At 48.9% G+C, this 17,826-nt stretch overlaps 1 protein-coding gene across 1 annotated transcript; it reads left to right on the top strand.

Annotated features, from left to right (window-relative positions):
- Positions 1-240: 240 nt before the first annotated feature.
- Positions 241-12,676, top strand: LOC149366261 (uncharacterized). Its single transcript, XM_089569987.1, has 8 exons — positions 241-319; positions 1,853-2,081; positions 3,385-3,544; positions 4,746-4,891; positions 6,632-6,758; positions 8,862-9,059; positions 11,025-11,150; positions 12,461-12,676. Exons 1-8 carry the CDS (start codon positions 241-243, stop codon positions 12,659-12,661), a joined length of 1,266 nt encoding a protein of 421 aa, XP_089426113.1. The 3' UTR covers positions 12,662-12,676.
- Positions 12,677-17,826: the final 5,150 nt, after the last annotated feature.

The following is a 17,826-nucleotide window of genomic DNA, read 5'->3' on the forward strand; positions in this document are numbered from 1 at the left end:
ACACCCAGCAGTGGTCGCCACACCAGCGATGGCACGAGAGGAAGCAGTAGCGACCATGCGAGTGCGAATCTCGATGCTGAAGACGAGTTGATCGATGACCTCACACAGGGCTTGGAACCTGCGAGGACGAAAGCCATCATGTCTTCACATACGCTCACGAAGGCTGTTTCTTCATCCATCGGAAAAACCGTCGCCAGTTCGTTGGACGGTCATCGCCGGTCTACGTCGAGCCGGAAAGGAATGGGTGACGGCAAGCCCGTGATGAAGAGCACCACCGAGCAAGCTACAGAGGAGGGCATAGCGAACTCAACAACACCTCGTAAGTTACAGGAGTGTTTCAGCGCAGTGGAGAACGCCCCTGTAGAGCAGGAACGTGCACCGGTCGAGCAGGATGCCTTCTGAACACGTGCAGGGGCAGGTGTGGTCCTTACCTAGATGCTTGGGGCAATGAATGCGCAATGATACCAGGAAGACATGTAAGACATGTATATATATATATATATATATATATATATATATATATATATATATATATATATATATATATATATGACAGAAGCCAACAGCCACAGAAACCAAGGGGCACAGGGGATTTTTTTTTAATTTAATTTTTTAATCGGATCCCACCGGCGGCATGTGGTTGTTTTTTCTTCTGCTTTTATAACAATTAGCATGAAGCGATAACATATTCAGTAATATTCTAAATTGATCAACACCACAAATTAAATAAAGAAATTTAAAAAAAAATCCCCTGTGCCCCTTGGTTTCTGTGGCTGTTGGCTTCTGTCATAGTTATAACGAGCCCCTCATTCCCCTTCCCTTCTTTGCTATATATATATATATATATATATATATATATATATATATATATATATATATATATATATATATATATATATATATATATATATCCATGCTCAATCCATGGATATATATATATCCATATCCATACGATCCATGCTAGGTGGCTATCAGCCCACGGCTGACAGCGACGTGAGTAGCCCAGTCAATGGCCCAGGTTTGAACGCCCAGGTCTGAGCCGTAGGAAATCAATGGAATGTGCCTAACATTTCAAATGCCCGTGTTTATTTTTAGTGTTCACCGTCACGTGACACTTGGTGGCAGCCATGCGAACTAGAATCATTTGCCCAGATATTTTGGGCTTGGTCTACATTAACAATAAAGGAACGTTAAATTCAGACTTGACAAAATTAGAAGGCGCCGACCAAAAGAAAAGATGAGATGACGTTTCATGACGTGCTCATTGTGAACAAGGCTCCCGTGGGGGAGCCGAAACGTCATCTCATCTTTTCTTTTGGTCGGCGCCTTCTAATTTCGTCATGTACCATCCCGATCAGACGGGTTTCCGTCAAACGCTATACTTCAAGTAAATTCAGACTGCTTGAACAGATAATTTGGCTTAACATAAGGAATAACGAAGTGCTACTCCCCAACGTTTATTGATAACAGAATATAGTTGATTACTTGTGTTATCAGAATAAGCATCCCGAGTAAACAGAGGCTTAGCTCGGCTATGCCAGGGTGTACGTAGCAAAAACAGGCATGCGACAAGCTGGCAAAGCGAGCGGAGGAGAGCGCAACGACGAGGCAAGCGGTGTGACGTCATACCAAACGGCGGCGGCGGCGGCGAGGCGCGCGGTGTGACGTCATGCCAGATGGCGCGGCGAGCGCGCGGCGTCCGCCAGCTGCGGCAGTTGATAGGCAACGGCTCAGGGTCGGTCTCTGTGCCTCCTCGGAGCACCGCCACAGCGAAATCGCAAATTCTTGGACAATGTAACTTTCGCTACAAAAGGTGAAACGACACCCTTGGACGTCCGTCGACTTCCCGCAGCCGGCACAGCGCCACGGCTTCTGTGCGTGTTCGGCAACTGGACGGGAGTGGACACGTGGTTCCCGGAGGACGGCCTGTGCGACTACGCCTTCTTCGACGCCCTCTACCGGGGACGGCCGCGCGAAGCCGACGTGGCTCGCCTGGGGAGGCCCAGCGCCGCGCTGCGCCGCTTCAGGCACAACACGCGGCGCTACCGGAGCACCCAGGTTGGGGTCGCCTTCAGCTTCAGGTATACTCACATAAGCCCTCTGGTGTATTAAGGCGAAAGCCTTTAATGGCTCATACTGTCGTCTGTTAACAAAGGGTGTCACACCTTTGGCAGCGTTTAACTCCTGTTAACTCGGGAACTAAAAAAGATAGGAGAAATCGAATGGTTGCTTCAAATAGAGGAGGAAAAACGAACCTAGAAGGCAAGTTTGATGACTGTAGAGTAATTAGTTAATTATAGTCAAAAATGTCGAAATCGCGTCGAAATAACACAGACGTCGATATAGCCACGGGAACGATGTGATGTTACATCCACCGGAAGTCGTCACGGCATAATGAAAATTGTGACACAATGGTCAGAAAAACGCCGGATTTGTGTCAAATTAGATGGAAAAATGTGTAATGAAGCGTAATTAACACTTTAAGGTCCCCGAAAAATGTATAATTTTGGTATCGATATATAAGCTGTATCGATAAGCTGTAAAGTAGGCGGCTCGGCGGAGCTCGCGCCACTCCAGGTTTAACCAGGGCTAAACCACAGCTATTTTTTTGCAATGCGTGTCCAGATACGTTCTGACAACAGCGCTGTTGTGCGAATGCATTCCGCTGTATCTATTCGCCCCGACTTGCACTTTCTGTGCTCCCGACTTTCCCCACATTTTGTGTAAAAGCTGGTTATATAATCAGTGACACCAAAGTTGCCATACTAAATTTCAGCAAGGGTCGGGTTTCCCCCCTGACAAACACAATTCTAAGCCATCATGTAATATACCGATAAATCACGCATGTCTGGACACCAGCAGATGCATCCCTGCCTGGTAATGAAACGGCGCGGCTTTTCCTTCCGGGCGGACCCGAGCGTGGTGTCCTTCAAGAGACAGGGATCGCATGGTGGGATACAGAGAAATTACACAGCACTATCGTTTGCAAAGAGCTAGACTTCCTCCAGCGGATAGAATCTTAACCACATGCCAAGCCATCAGCTGGCGCCGGTTACAAACTTACACATTTCCAAGCCCCGCCTTCTGGAGTGTTATGTACCCAGGGAAATTTTCGGAAAAATGCGCAAACTGCGACCTTAGGGCCACCTTGGACCATATGCTATGGGAATGTCATCATGCCTCCCGGGAGGGACGACACATAAATCGAAAGACCAATGGGAGGCCTTACTACTGAGCTCCGACCCGGAGACTCAGCTACAACTCGTCCGACTGGCCGAAGCCGCCGCAGAGAGCTAAGACCATTCGGCCGTCGTCTAGGCGGGTAGACCTCTAGCTACCCTCTTTCTGTTGGACATTAAAAGTTTTCCTATCCTATCTCCACAGTGGTCTGAGGAAAGCGACCAAGGACATGGAGTCCTCGCGGGGAGAGCCGTACATGCGCGATCTGTGGAAGGACGGCGTCCGCCACGCAGGAGTCCTGGACTTCGTCCCCGGTGCGGGAACCACCGAGGCGGCCGTGGAGCGCCTGTTCAGGTTTCTCCAGGTACCACGCTACACTCCTTCATCGGCGTGCACTGAGCGCGGGGCAGTATGCGATGCACAAACCAGTGGCCTCCTTAGGAATCCGCAACAGGGGCCCTGAGGCGCTAGCAGTCTTCTTAGAATTTCAGCTGACGTAATCAGAAAGCAGCTGTCGCTCAGACTCATTGGGTAATACAGCGCACTAGACGGAACTCTAAGAAGGAAAAATTATCGACGTTCAGTACGACTGATGTGGCAGGTTGTGTATTAGCATTAGTGTTCTCCCCAGAGGAAGCAGCGCTGCAGCTGACGGGTTCCCACCGTGCGAGCGGGCGATGTGATCCAGCCCGGCAATCGCCGTGTGAAAACCCGTACCCCCTTTCCATTCTCCCCCAACCGTCACCCGTCGCCTCCCATCCTCTCTTTGTCTTCCCTGTCCCTCCGCTTCGTTGAAAGTACACAGAGGCTTTTCCCTCTCTATACATTGCCACTTGCCTACCGAGGCTTCAGACGGACGGACTTTTTCATTAGGCAGGCTATAATGCTAACGCATTTGAACCGGACGAACACGTACGTGCACTTTTTTTTTATTCCTTATGCCCTGTCTTGTGCTTTGCATTGCATGACCAAATGCCAACTAGATCTACGTTCTGCGCTATTGATCGTTTTTCTCCTCTGAAGATTTGGACAATGAGAGGTGCCAGAGAGCCCTACTACAGGAATTAAAAGCAAACTTCTCGGGCTGTATGTTTTCGGCACAGGCGGTACTTCAGCGTGTTGTGACGAATTTTCGTGTGGAAACGCAAGTAGGTGCTATGCTTTGCTAAATGTGTTCAGTTACTGTTTAGTGTCGGGTCCTACATCAGTCGTGCCACTGTGCACGCGCTTTCACGCTCACTGATCATGGTTTCCATCGTCAGGATAATTAGAAACGAGCGCATCCATGGATGGAATAATTTTCGCTAAAAATGTTGTACCGTCTTTCGAACGCAACCGTTTCGGAATCGGGTACCTTGGACACTAACTTTCCGTTTCGCAAAGAAAAAAAATCACTCTCCGAAAATTGGCTTTGACCTCTGCAAAACATTTATTTATGCTCTCCGGACATCCTTATTTTCCGTCCACGAACTATACCTAGTTTGCTAACAGTCTTTGTGAACTTCAGAGAAAAAAAAGCTGTTGATGTCCCGGCCACAACATTCATGGAACCTGCTCCTTCTCAGCTATGCCGGAAGCTCCAAGACAAGATCATCCCGAAGTCTGCCATGCCGAGGCCATCGGTGGCTCTGGGAATGGCCTTCTCTTCGAGCAACCAGCGCCAAGTGTACGCCAGCATAGAGAAGCACCTCAGGGCGGGCTGGTCCCCAAGGTAAACGCTGCTGCTTTCTTGGAAGCCCAGAGCTCTAGAACGCACAAAACTGGTGGAGACGCCGGTTCACCGGAATCGGAAATGACGCGATGTCACGTGGCAAGTGGGCAGCAGCACAAAAGAGAACTGTCAGACTGTTCACCTTTCTCAGGGGCGGATAAGTGATGGCGGATGGGGGATGAGAGAAAAAATTAGCTGAGGTTTAGCTCTGGTTAAACCGAGCAAGTTGCGTAAGCAAGCAGCAAGTGTTCTGCCCGAGGCGAACGCGCGTACTTATTTCCCGTTTCCCTCCCGCTTTGTCTCTCATCTCTCCACATTCCAACACATGCGTCGAGGGCGCGGGACTAGGCGCGCGGCAGCGGCGGCGGCACAGCGACAGTCCTGCCACCTGGTGGAGCGCGGCTGAAATGGCTGCTATGGCAACGGCGCTCCATCTGTTTGACCTCGCTGCGGCTAAAGGTCGACCGTGGCCACCGCCAGGAGCTACGCGACGGCTCGAAACCTGGCGCAGTATTGCTTACGCAATGTAGTGGTGCATCGGCACTGGTGGAACCATGTTTAAAAGTAATGGACACGTTTGAAAGGCAGCCTATCAAGTCGCAGTAAAAGTGTTCATGTCCGACAATTTCGGACAAAATTTTCAAAACTGAGAAATTGTAAGATACTTTTACGGAAATATTCAAGGTAATTGTTCATTCTTCTGATATGTAGCAAAATATTGCTTTTAAAGAGTTGCCATCGATTGCGTCCAACAGTTAAGACTCCTATAAAGAACCAATGGGGAACGCTTTTGGTAAATTGGTTTCTGAGGAATGGAAATGGCGCAGTATCTGTCTCACATATCTCGGTGGACACCTGAACCGCCCCGTATGTTAAGGTGAGAGGGAAAGAAGAAAGAGAAAAAGGTGCGGCAATGGAGATGTCCGGAATACAAAAACGTTAATAGGAAAAAGAATTAAAGACTGCCGTCGGGTGATCTGCGGATATCACCCGACGGTTGTGTTGAGGTTTACTCTGCATTATAGAACGCAATAATTGCTGAGGAATTTAGAGGTAATCGGATATTTTTTTCGCCATTGGATTCAAACTGGTGCGACCAAAAAGTAAAAGAACTCCGTGATCGCAGTTTGGAAGTTGACGACGGTGTATCCTGATCTCAAGATGGGCGATGTCAAAGAAAGGTATTGACAGAATGAAAAACAACGGCCATTGGCGGTGACACAGGTCCATATATCATTTTATTTGCGCTCTACTTGCTTATAGACATTAAGGTTTCTTTAAAAATTGTCGATTTGGATTTTGAAAGCTAATAAGGGAGTAATTATTCATTGGCATCCACCCGCGCGCAGCCATAAGGCTACAAAGAAAAGCTATACAGCTTTCTCAAAAACTACGTAGTTAAAGGAAAATTCATCCTGATCGGGCTTCGAACCCGGGACCACGGCTTCACCGGAGCAGTCGCTCTACCAACTGAGCTAACCGGGACGGCAAGCTTATGGTAGGGCGAGAGCGAGTTGATCAATAACTCGAAGTGGGAACTCTGTTGGTTCCCCTAAACATTTGACCAACCCGGCGGTATTATACTGACACACGCCAACTCAATGTCTTACACCTTGCTTAGGTGCAGTTTTGTAGATAACTGAGATGGCTTAGGATGCTTTCAGACTCGCCAGTGACTTGGCGTCTCGACACCTACACACGAACACTCCCTCTGCGTTTATTTCTTGGTCACGTGGGCAGCCGGCAGAAGATAGACATTGTGGTGCTGCGCACCCACTTGTCGGGCAGGGACGACCTGGACCCTTCCTGCACCATCACCGGCTCCAGCGTCTGGGGACGCACGATGGCCGACTACCAGCCCAGCTTGGTGAGTGCTGCGAGACACCCACGATATACGAGGATGGGTAGATAAAAAAGTCCACAAGGACACATAAATCTATTATGAGTAGACAACGCGATATCATTAGCCCTTTCTCATCCATTTACCGAAAGTTTCGTCGCTTCCCGTCTCCGGTGTCGTGACCTCATTTCCCGTCTGGTGCCGTTATTTCCTCCAGCCAATGAGAATGTGCCGGTCTAGTGACGTGAGGAAGTGACGTCATCAGACCGGGATCGGGAGCGCCCGCTCAGTTCTGTCGACTTGTCCATGCTGTTTGACAAAAAAGAGCAAAGAAATACCCCGGAAAAACTTTACAACAGTGTGTTGGCAAGAAATAGCATTAGACGCTGTTAGCTTTTCACGGAATTTACGTCATTTCCGGTTTGGTTACGACCATGTAGGTGTGCGGCGACCGAGAATATACGTCGCACGTGCGGCGCGATGAGGCGCACGAGGCAACACACTCGTTTCGGCTGAACTGTTCGGTCTGCTGACGTCACTCCTCAACAGCCATATGAAATGTCTGGTCTGTTGACGTCAGAGTCCTCAGCCAATCAGTGAACTTTGTGACCGAATACACATTTTTTTTCCCGATGAGGCTTCAAATGCTGTCACATTAATGTTTATTTATCTATTTATCCAGGATACACTCAAGGGCCCTCAGTTAGAGGGTATTACATGAGGAGTAAAACATAAATACATAATAGGGAATACAAAACGCAAACAGAAATGGAGATACACTCCACAAAATAAAAGTGCACGCGTATTCATAAAAGGAAATAAAACTAGATATTTCCGAAAGAAACAGTGATCACAAACAACTAAAAAAAAAGGCATGAAATGGAACACGAAAAGGGCAAAAAGAGAAATACAAATAGGGACTGCGATCAAAAACGTCAAGAAGAAATAGTATATATCAATGGCTGAACAGTATTAGGCCGCATTACACAGGGCGAGATGTTTTGGAAGAAAAAAGAATCCTAGATGACAATGGATGAGCGAAAAAGCTCTTGGAATTTAAATAAATTAGTTTCGGTTGCAATGTGTGGAGGTAAGTCGTCCTAGTCTTTGATAGCGCGGAGAATGAGTGACCTCGCAAAATGATAAGTACGACAGATGACGCGTTTAACTTTGCATGGATGGCCATGACGCGGGAAGAATGGCAGTCGCGGCCTCAAAAAAAATTCTCGCGAAGATGTGGATGATGATACAACTTCTGAAAAAAGGTTTGAGTGGGCTGCCTTGCGGTGGTTCAGTAAGTCTTCAAACTGAGCGCGGTTTTTTAGCAGTGTCACACTGGAGTGGCGCGAATTACCAGAGAAGATGAAGCGCACAGCACGGTTTTGCAAGGTCTGGTTTGGTTCTGTTTATGGGGGTTTAACGTCCCAAAGCGACTCCGGCTGTGAGGGAGGCCGTAGTGAAAGGCTCCTGAAATTTCGACCACCTGGGTTTCTTTAACGTCCACTCACATCGCACAGTAGACGGGCCTCTAGAATTTCCCCTACATCAAAATTCGACCGCCGCGGCCGGGATCGAACGTACGTCTTTCGGGCCAGAAGCAGAGCGCCATAACCACTGAGCCACATTGGTGGCTGGTTGCCTGCAATTCATGTGCTTTTCTCCATTGGACCCATCACCAGCCATTGGGGTTCTTTGCCTACTCTCGTCTAGCACTTCTGTCAGCAATTAAGGGGAATACACAGCGCCAAGAAGAAAACGTGGACGACGGGAGCGACCGGCATGTTTAAAGGCTGGCTTACAATTTATCGCTTTATTCTTAACGTTTCGCCGCCGCATTGGCTCAGTGGTTACGTCGCTCGGCTGCTGACCCGAAAGACGCGGGTTCGATCCCGGCCGCGGTGGCCGAATTTCGATGGAGGCGAAATTCCTGAGACCCGTGTACTGAGCGATGTCAGTGCACGTTAAAGAACCCCAGGTGGTCGAAATTTCCGAAGCCCTTCACTACGGCGTCTCTCATAGCCCGAGTCGCTTTGGGACGTTAAACCCCCATAAGGCTTCGGTGTTGTTGACTAAGTGGTAACAAGCGAGTAATCCGTGGGAAGTTGAACAGCGGCTCTCGCTCCGGGGCAGGTGGATAGTCTGAACTACATGGAGAAGAAGCTGAAGCCGCTGGCGTCCGAGTCGGCCTTCTTCATCTCCATGTCGGTGGCTGCCCGACGCTACGTGCCCGCGGGTCTCGGAAACGACCCGAAGACCTTCGACCTGGGCTCCCGGTGCAAGCCGTTCGACGAGGCCGACTACGCGCGGGAAATCGACAGCTTCGCGTCGGTGAGTTACGGGCGGTGTGCTCGATTTGCGCGGTCCAAATAAATTGACAACTTGCAAAATTGCAGGAAAGCTGACTTGCAGGAAGGTGTTTTCTAACCAGAAACCCTCGTTCACAGACACGTTTTCGCTCCCTACCCTGCTGCCTGAAGGGGTTAGCGCGAGGGTAGATGAGTCAGCAGCCCTCCACTGTATCCTTCTTCGAAAAGGTGGGGAGGGCTGCCCCCTATTTTGCGTAAACCTGAAGGCCCTCCGGACATTACCAGTTTTCGAGATGGAGTGTCAAGTTGGTTGGTTGGTTTCTGGGGTTTAACGGCCCAAAGCGACTAAGGCTATGAGAGACGCCGTAGTGGAGGGCTCCGGAAATTTTGGACCACCTGGGGTTCTTTAACGTGCACTGACATCGCACAGTACACGGGCCTCTAGAATTTCTCCTCCAAAGAAATTCTAGCTGCCGCGGCCGGGATCGAACCCGCGTCTTTCGGGACAGCAGCCGAGCACCGTAACCGCTGAGCCACCGCGGCGGCGGAGTGTCAAGTAGTGCAAAGGTTACAATGGTGCATTACATTGATGAGTACCTGTCTCGACCCGCTACTTGCGTTTGTGCCCCGGCTCTATTGTGTCCTTTCAACAATTTTCCTCTCATACAGATAAAGGAACATCTCTCCCCTCCCTTTTCGAAGAAGAATGCGAGATTGCCGTCTGCGAACGAGGGTGTTTGGTTGGAAAATTATAGAGGGCGCTCGTTATACTACAAGTTGTCAATTAGGGGCGATCAGAAACGAGGCTTGGAAACTCGCCAATCGAGGCTTCTACAGAGACGTCAAGGAAGCAGTCACCGGTGCCAGTGAGAGCAATGCAAACGCATCTGACATCACTGAAGCTGCTTTCATGATGGAGAATTAACTGCTTTTGTGGAACACAAAGCACAAATCAGAGTTGCCCTCCTATCGGTTGCTTACAGTGTTGTAATCACATAGGTACCCTCTGTGCGATTCTCTCTTTCTGACCTTTTATAGGTTAGGAAAAAATTAGCTGACCTTCAACGTGGCTTGAACATAGTTATGCGAGCGAAAGCTCTGTTAAGCGTGGTGTCCACTGTCTCAAATCAAATTTCAAGGTCAGGGTCTAGGCAGAGGTCAAGGTCAGGTACCAAGCGGTCATAGTTTGGTTTGTGATGGTTTGGTTTAGGAGGGTTTAACGTCCTAAAGCGACTCAGGCTATGAGGGACTCGAAGGGTCATAGTCATATGATCACGGGGTCGTACTACCATAGCTTGGGCCATGCCACCACAGTTAAGTTCGGTTTGACCTTGTGAGGCACTGAAGATCATTGTCTCGTCCACATAAAAGTCGGAAGTTGTACACCGAGGAGCAGAGCTCTCGCTCTAAAAATAAACGCAAAAATTTTCGTTTTTTTGGTGCAGAGTTGGACAGTGGCGTCACTGTCTAAGAAGCTCAACTATTCTGCCTGGTCACGTGGGGGCACAAAGCTGTGACGCACCTATTGCTGCATCGTCTGCTTTCGCGCACACGTGCTGTACTATAGCGCGCTCAAACAAACAACGGCATGCTCAGCAGCTTTGATTTCAGCGGCGAGGACGACGACGACGTCACTTTAATGTGATACGACGTCACTAGAACATTCGTTACTCTTCCAACGCAGTGACGTCAGTATCAATCGCGCTAGCGATGGGTCTCGATCGCGAGAATGAGCATTTAGGCATTCTTTGGAACTGAATTAAATAATCTTTTAAATATTTGTTGCGTCCAACATCTGGCTCTGAGTGCCCTTGCCTACAGAGGGAGCCGATACCAGGCTATTTATAACCTCAAAATTTGGTGTCGCCGCCCCTTTAAGCCTGTATAACTGCGGACTGTGTTCCAGAAAATATGGCACTTCGGAGACTGTAGGTACGTGCTGACGAACGTCGCATCCTTACAGTCAGCTCCTGACGTTTCCATGCAGGTGTGCGGCGATAGCGAATACATGTCGCATGTGCGACGCGACGAGGCGCACGAGACAATGCACTCGTTTCGGCTGAACCCTCGCTTGGCGGTGACTTTCGACACCGAGGACACCATATTCGCCAAGGTCGGTCGACACCAACGGCTCCTCTCGTTGCTGACGATGAGGTTCTACTCATGGCTTGAGGAGATTCATGGGCCTCAACATTCATGTCGTGCCTCATGTCACGAGGTGTATGAGACCACGTTGCAGCTAGTTAGACACGTTAGACACGGACAGCGTTGTTTAAGCTGTACGGGACACTTGGCGTTGTGTAACTGAGAAAAAGAATTGTTATCATTATTAATCTTTGAATATCATGATCATGTAGTGGCGTGAGGACATTGCGTTGACGTTTCGATTTTGTTTTCAGCTTTTGAAGTATTTTCAGTACTTTAAGTTTATAGTAATATAAGTTGTTTTAGTGCAGAAGTAACAGTTATTGCGTGTAGTATTTGCTTATTGTAATAATCAATCAGTCAGTGAGTCAATCAATCAACCAATCAAAGTGCTCTAGCGCTGGTGGTTATTACGGCATGGTCGGGGAACTCACCGCAAGAGTTGTGTATGAGGTGCGTAGAATACAAAAGAATGAATACATTTAAGTGCTTCCGTAGCTTTTGTAAACACGAAATTGAAATGTGCAAAATAAGAGAAGAGTTAAGAACAGTTTTGATATACAGTTAAAAAAGTTCAATCGATCAACTGCCCGTCCTCACTTGGTTAGGCGTGAAACGTGTTCCACCCTCACTTTTAAGGCGAAAACCTTTAATGCCTCATAGTTATCGACAGAAGCTTGCCGACTGCCCGTCCTCACTTGGTTAGGCGTAAAATGTGTTCCACCCTCACTTTTAAGGCGAAAACCTTTAATGCCTCATCGTTGTCGACAGAAGCTTGCCGACAGACGGTTGTCAGCAGAAGGTTGTCAGCAGAGGTGTCACGCTTTCCGGTTGGTCGAAATGGTTATGACGTCAGTGCGCGGATTCGCAGTAATGAGGTCAACCACGGATGCCTGACGCCCCCTTTTGGAGCAGACGACAACTAACAAAATAGTTGTCGTCCGCTCCGACAGGGGGCGTAAGGCGTCCGTGGGTGACCACATTACATACCTCATTACTGCGACCAGAGCCATGGATACAACCGAACTCATCGAAGCAGAGAGAGAGTCGTGTTAAATTAAAGAAGCAGTCAAAGTCGGCAGTCAAAGTGTGTAGTTGTAATGTGTAGTTAAAGTGTGTAGCAAATGAAGTACTAGTACAGCACAAACAGTCTCGCAGTCAGTGCCAAACAGTGCGCCAGGAAAGGCTTTCGCCTTGCAGCACTTTAGAGAGCCAAAGTGCCCCCTGGATTTTCTTCCTGTCATCATACCGCGTTTTCTTCGTTTGACTCTGACGCAGATGTGCAAGGCCCGGCAACATGTTTCTTCCGTGCTTTACGGACTGGCTCTTTTCGATGTTGAGTTCGACGACGGGTCAAATGAGTGCTCAGCCACCAACAAGTACGGGAACTTCACCCTGGTGCGGGCCGCGCGAAGGGCGCTCGAGTACGTCGACGGCGCCTCCTTCACCCAGAGATCGCAGTGCACCAGGGCTCCGTAGCGGCCAACAGGAACAATCCGCCCCAGTTCTCCTTTATTTCTCTTTCTTTAGTTTCCATAAAAGAATAATTTCTTATCGCTGATCTTTGTGACGCTGTGGGACCTTATTCGTTACAATTTAGAACCGGTATGGACTGAAAACAGTGGCCTTCTCAGGAAGACGACGTCGGTAATTGTAATAAAGTTTGCATTTTTTTTCTGAGGGTGAGTTATTGTTGCGAACGCAACACTACGCGAGTCGCCGAGCCATTTCGCGGAGCCGAGGAAAGGCCATACTGCGCATGCGCCAGGAGCAGTGACGTCACATGGCGCACAGCTGGCGCGCCACCACCGTTGCTGCGCGGGTGACTCAGAGGTGCCGCAGCCGCGCTCGCCAGTTGCGCATGCGCAGTAGCGGCGCATAGCTAGTGTGCCGGGGCCGCCCCCGCTGCCGCGCGCTCTCCATCGCCCCTCTCTCTCTCCTCGTTGGTTTCGCAATCCTCCAGGTTTAACCAGAGCTAAACCACTGCCAATTTTTGGTTGTCGGTTGGCTGTAACTTCTACGGTTTATCATCAGTCATGTCAGCGCAGAATTGAACGCCCATTCCAAATGCGAAGTTACGAGAATTGCCCTGGAATTGGATCGAGTTGCCCTCACTGCCCCTTTAGCTTGTCTGCAGGGATAACAGTCATGGTCACCTTTGCCTTTAAAGCGCAACTAAAGGGGAGTTTGAACATTTGTTGTTGACTATCGCATTACATTTATATTTCTTTGGCCTTCCCGTCTTAGTTCCGATGAATATTTTTCAACACAATGAAGACAACAATTACAGAACAGCAAGAAACAGGAAACCTAAATGGGATTGCGACCAAAGTATGACTTTATGAATAACGAAAGTATGACGTCATGGGTTCTGTCACTAAACCTATCACGCGCGTTGTTTGGCTAAAGTGGCAAGTGTAGATGGCAGATTCGATCATTATCGGCTTGAAGGGACCAAAAAGAAGCTAGAAAAATTATTTCCTTCAGCAAACGGAGAGCTAATATCGTTGAATGGTACGACAAAACAGCGCTGAGAGACTGGACGGAAAAAGAAGAGAGACACATGCTCTGTGTCTGTCTCTTATTCTTCCGTCCCGTCCGTCAGCTCTGTTTTGTCGAACCATTCAACACGAACCAACCTGCCCGACTCAGCCCTCTCCTTGGACTAATATCGTTGGGCGTGTGGCGTGTGATGTCACACACGCAAAGTTGCCCGTGAAAATCGTCCCGATGAGGCAACGAAACCAGGAAATTTAAACTTATTCTATGATGAAAGAAAAATACGTTAAGCTGCGACATTTGGCTCAAAAGAATTAGAAGACCACTGAGAACTTAACCGTGAAAGTTTGAGTGAAATGCGTGCAGTTGAAGGAAACACCGCAGTTGCCCTTTAAAACCTTATGCTATGCATGGCCACGCGTTGCACCCATGATCGCGTTGTGGGATGGTGGGTTATCATGTTGTCAAGATGAGCCTGGGGGAGGAGGAAGATAAGAGGAAGAAAATTTGCTGTGGCTTTGCTCGGCTGTGCCAGGATATATGTAGCAAAAGCTAAGGCTTAGCTTGGTCGACCCTCCGACATGTTATCAGGCATGCGACACAGCTGGCGAAGCAAGCGGAGGCGAGGCAAGCGCTTTGACATCATACCAAACGGCGGCGGCGGTGAGGCGCGCGGTGTGACGTCATGCCACATGGCGCGGCGAGCGCGCGGCGTCCGCCAGCTGCCGCGGTTGCTAGGCGACGGCTCAAGGTCAGTCTCTGTGCCTCCTCGGAGCACCGTCACGGCGAAATCGCAAGTTCGTGACCAATGTAGCTTTCGCTACAAAATGGCACAGGAATAAGACGGCCTCGACAGAACACAGGGCGCTCTGTGGGCAATCAATGGAAACGCGTTTCTACAGCAGCTGGGGATATAGTGTCTATCCGCAGATTTTTAAATCTATCGCAGTGTCCTTCAAGCGATATTGATAGGCTAACAGCTGCTGCTCGTGCACTGCACTTGGCTACTCACGTCGAAGGAGCTTCGTTAACACAGCTGCATACGGGAGCGAATGTAGAAACAAAACAAGTGCGCGTTCTGGGCGATATAATCTCGCTCTTCGACACATTCCGATAGTAACTATTTAGTGTTGTTTCACGCTTGTTTTGTCCGTCATAGATCTTGGCACTCAGATATCGATTTTTGTTTTGAATCTCTGCACCTGTGCGCGGACGGACACGTCGCGTTAGCGCACTGCTCCTACTGCGCATATGTGAGGGGTAACTATTTTGCTTGATAGCTAAAAACAAAGACACAAACAAAAGCGAAAGCGATAGGAAATAACTGTGACATTCCATCTTTGGTGTTAGTGAAGGGAAGTTGGTGGCTGCCGTGACAGAAAAAAAGTACCTGGCTTCGAGAGCAATGCCACCAAATGGCATCCTAACGTCTTTCATCGGCTGTCTTCCCGTCAAGATCGTGAATTAGCTCACCGGCCGTGCAGTTCAGGACGTGCTGCTTTGTTTAGAGGTGCAGTGATTGTGCGGTGTGGCGTGGAATCCCAGAAGTCACTTCTGGAGGGACTTCAGTTTGACGAGAATCCCTAACCGGCTTCGCAAACCAAGAAGGCCTTGCACTTTCTGCCTTCTCCGAGAACGCTGAATGAGCGCCCGAGGAAGCCGTCGTCAGGTTCTATGTCTAAGTAAGTGCCGTTTGAACTGCATTTGTATTTACCCGCGCAGTGCCTTACTGAGCTCGTTCATCGCCTGCCAGACAGTAGCTTGAGCAGAAATATCAGCGTAAAGCAAGAAAACGCGTAGAAGTTTCTTTCTGCATACCTTCTGTTCACAACATGGCATTCACCTGTTTGTCTGGTTTTATTCTACCTTTCTTTCATTGGCCTTAAGGAAGATGCTAGCTCCCGTTAACGAGACAAATAACGCTCTGGTAACGTAAGTACAGAGTCTATCACACTTGTTCAGAGCGCTCGAGCGGTGTGCTGGGGAGCAAATGAAGTTAAATCTTATCGCAGCTGCTAGGGGTAAGGCACTGGTGCCTGTGGGGTGCACATGTTTTTTGGGCTTCACCCCAGCGCAAGTATTATCAGTGAAAGTCAATACCTTCTTTAGAATTTCACTTTACTTCCATCGGATGGCACCGCTCGAGCGCTCTAGACAAGTGTGATCGACTGTGTTCTATAGGTGCGCATAAAATGATGATGCAGAAGCGTTGATGACGATAATGACGGCTTTACGTTGCTTAAAAACTTCGGAGTGAGAAAAGTATAAACAAGCGCTGATTACCGTGCAAACGTTTTTGATTGTTTGACTTTATGCTCTCGCGACGATTCAATCAACTGCACTTGCACATTTGAATTCAGCACCCCGTCTGCCTGTTGATAAGAACGTTTCGTTGAGTCGTTCACGCATCCACAGCGGTGGCTGAGTGCCTTTGGCGTTCTTGTGCTGAACCCGAGGTTTTGATTATGGCCGCGGCGACCGATTGCGATGGAGGCAAAACGCCAAGACACCCATGTGCTGTGCGATGGGAGCGGACGTTGAAGAACGCCTAGTAGGCTAAATAAATTTGAAGTCCTCTACTACGACGTCTTTCATAGGCCATGTGCCGATTCGGAGCGTTAAACCGCGCAATTTACAATTTTTCAAAAATTTTAACTGTCCGCAAATTGCTTAAAGGAGAACTGTATATGTTTTAGAAATCGATGAGCTTAAAATGGTCGAATGTGTGAAACTTACAGGTAAAGCACGCGAAGTCATTTTGGGCTAGCATTTGAAATGGCGAATCGCCGATTAAAAGCGCGATGTCCGTCATGCTTTTCCGCAGCGCACAACGCCAAGTAGGGGGGGCCTGATGACGTCATCGAAGGTATCTGTAGATTTCCAACGCATAAACGCCGGCTTTGAAAAAAAAAAAAAACAACGACACAGAAGGTACAGCCCGCCGAACGCTGTTTGGCAGCATCCAACGAGGCACGGCAGGGTGTGGGTGACGGCAGCGAAAATTTGAAGTCATACCTTCCGTGACGTCACACTAAACCTCCCCGCACTCCTCCGGTGCTTTCAGGAGAAGCGCAAGATTAAATCGTCGATTACGTCACTATTTTGAATGCTAGTGCAAAAACACTTGGCATGCTTCACCTACGGCCTATATAGATGTAAATCAACGAATATCGCGAAATTGTCAAAAAGTGATGCAGTTGCCCTTCAAGCATGCGTGTAGGCGGTACAGGCGTAAGCTTTTTGAAAGGAAACGTGCGAGCACGTGGTACATAACCTCGAACCCTACTTGTGGGGATATGCGGTGGCCACTTTCAGAAACAAAGTGAAAAGGGAGCTGCGATCCTCGATTGCCAGGCAAGGCAGCAGAAAACCCTTTCCACTATAATAGGTTGCGAAAAGTAGCCGCCGCGTATTACCACAGGTAGGGTTCGAGACCACCTGCGACGCGCTCGCGCGTTCCCTTTCATAAAGTTGACGACTGTACTGTTATCAGGACCGAGGCGGGCTGCCGTCGGTGTCAGGCGAGTGCCTTGTTTCGCGTCGCGGTAAGTTCGCCGAGGTATCAGTTCAGCCAAGCACACTGGCTGGTTTCAAAGCACGACACTTCATTGAACTGCACAACATGTCCTGCCTTGAACGGTGTTTCATTGCCAATTATAGCTGAAAAAAATTGTAATCTGCTTGATTGTTTATGGGAATTGAACGCCCCAAAGCTACTCAGGTTGCCTCAGGCTATGAGGGACGCCGTAGTGAAGGGCTCCGGAAATGTCGATCAGCTGGGGTTTCGCCTCCATCACAATGCGGCTGGAATCGAACCCGCGTCTTTCGGGTCAGCAGCCGAGCGCCATAACCACTGAGCCACCACGGTGGCGTAATAGTAATATATAAAAGTTATGTAGATTGCTGATACCGCTCTGCACCCGTTAGTTGCGAATAACATTTTCGCGTGGAGATCAGGCACGTTAGAAGCCGCTTTTTTTTTTAATATTGTGTGTTGTCCCGAGCGTAAAAGTAGCCACATTTTGTGTCGTTCAGCACGACACAAAGTGCGTCAGCACTTTCCGCAGCGGCCGTTCACTTCGCCACGGTCAGCGGGCACGCTCCGTTTGCTCGAAACGCCGTTGAGAGCGCTGCAATTTGGTAGC

The sequence above is a fragment of the Amblyomma mixtum genome, chromosome 1 (assembly GCF_055824585.1).
Source record: "Amblyomma mixtum isolate Tamu chromosome 1, ASM5582458v1, whole genome shotgun sequence".
Lineage (NCBI taxonomy): Eukaryota > Metazoa > Arthropoda > Arachnida > Ixodida > Ixodidae > Amblyomma > Amblyomma mixtum.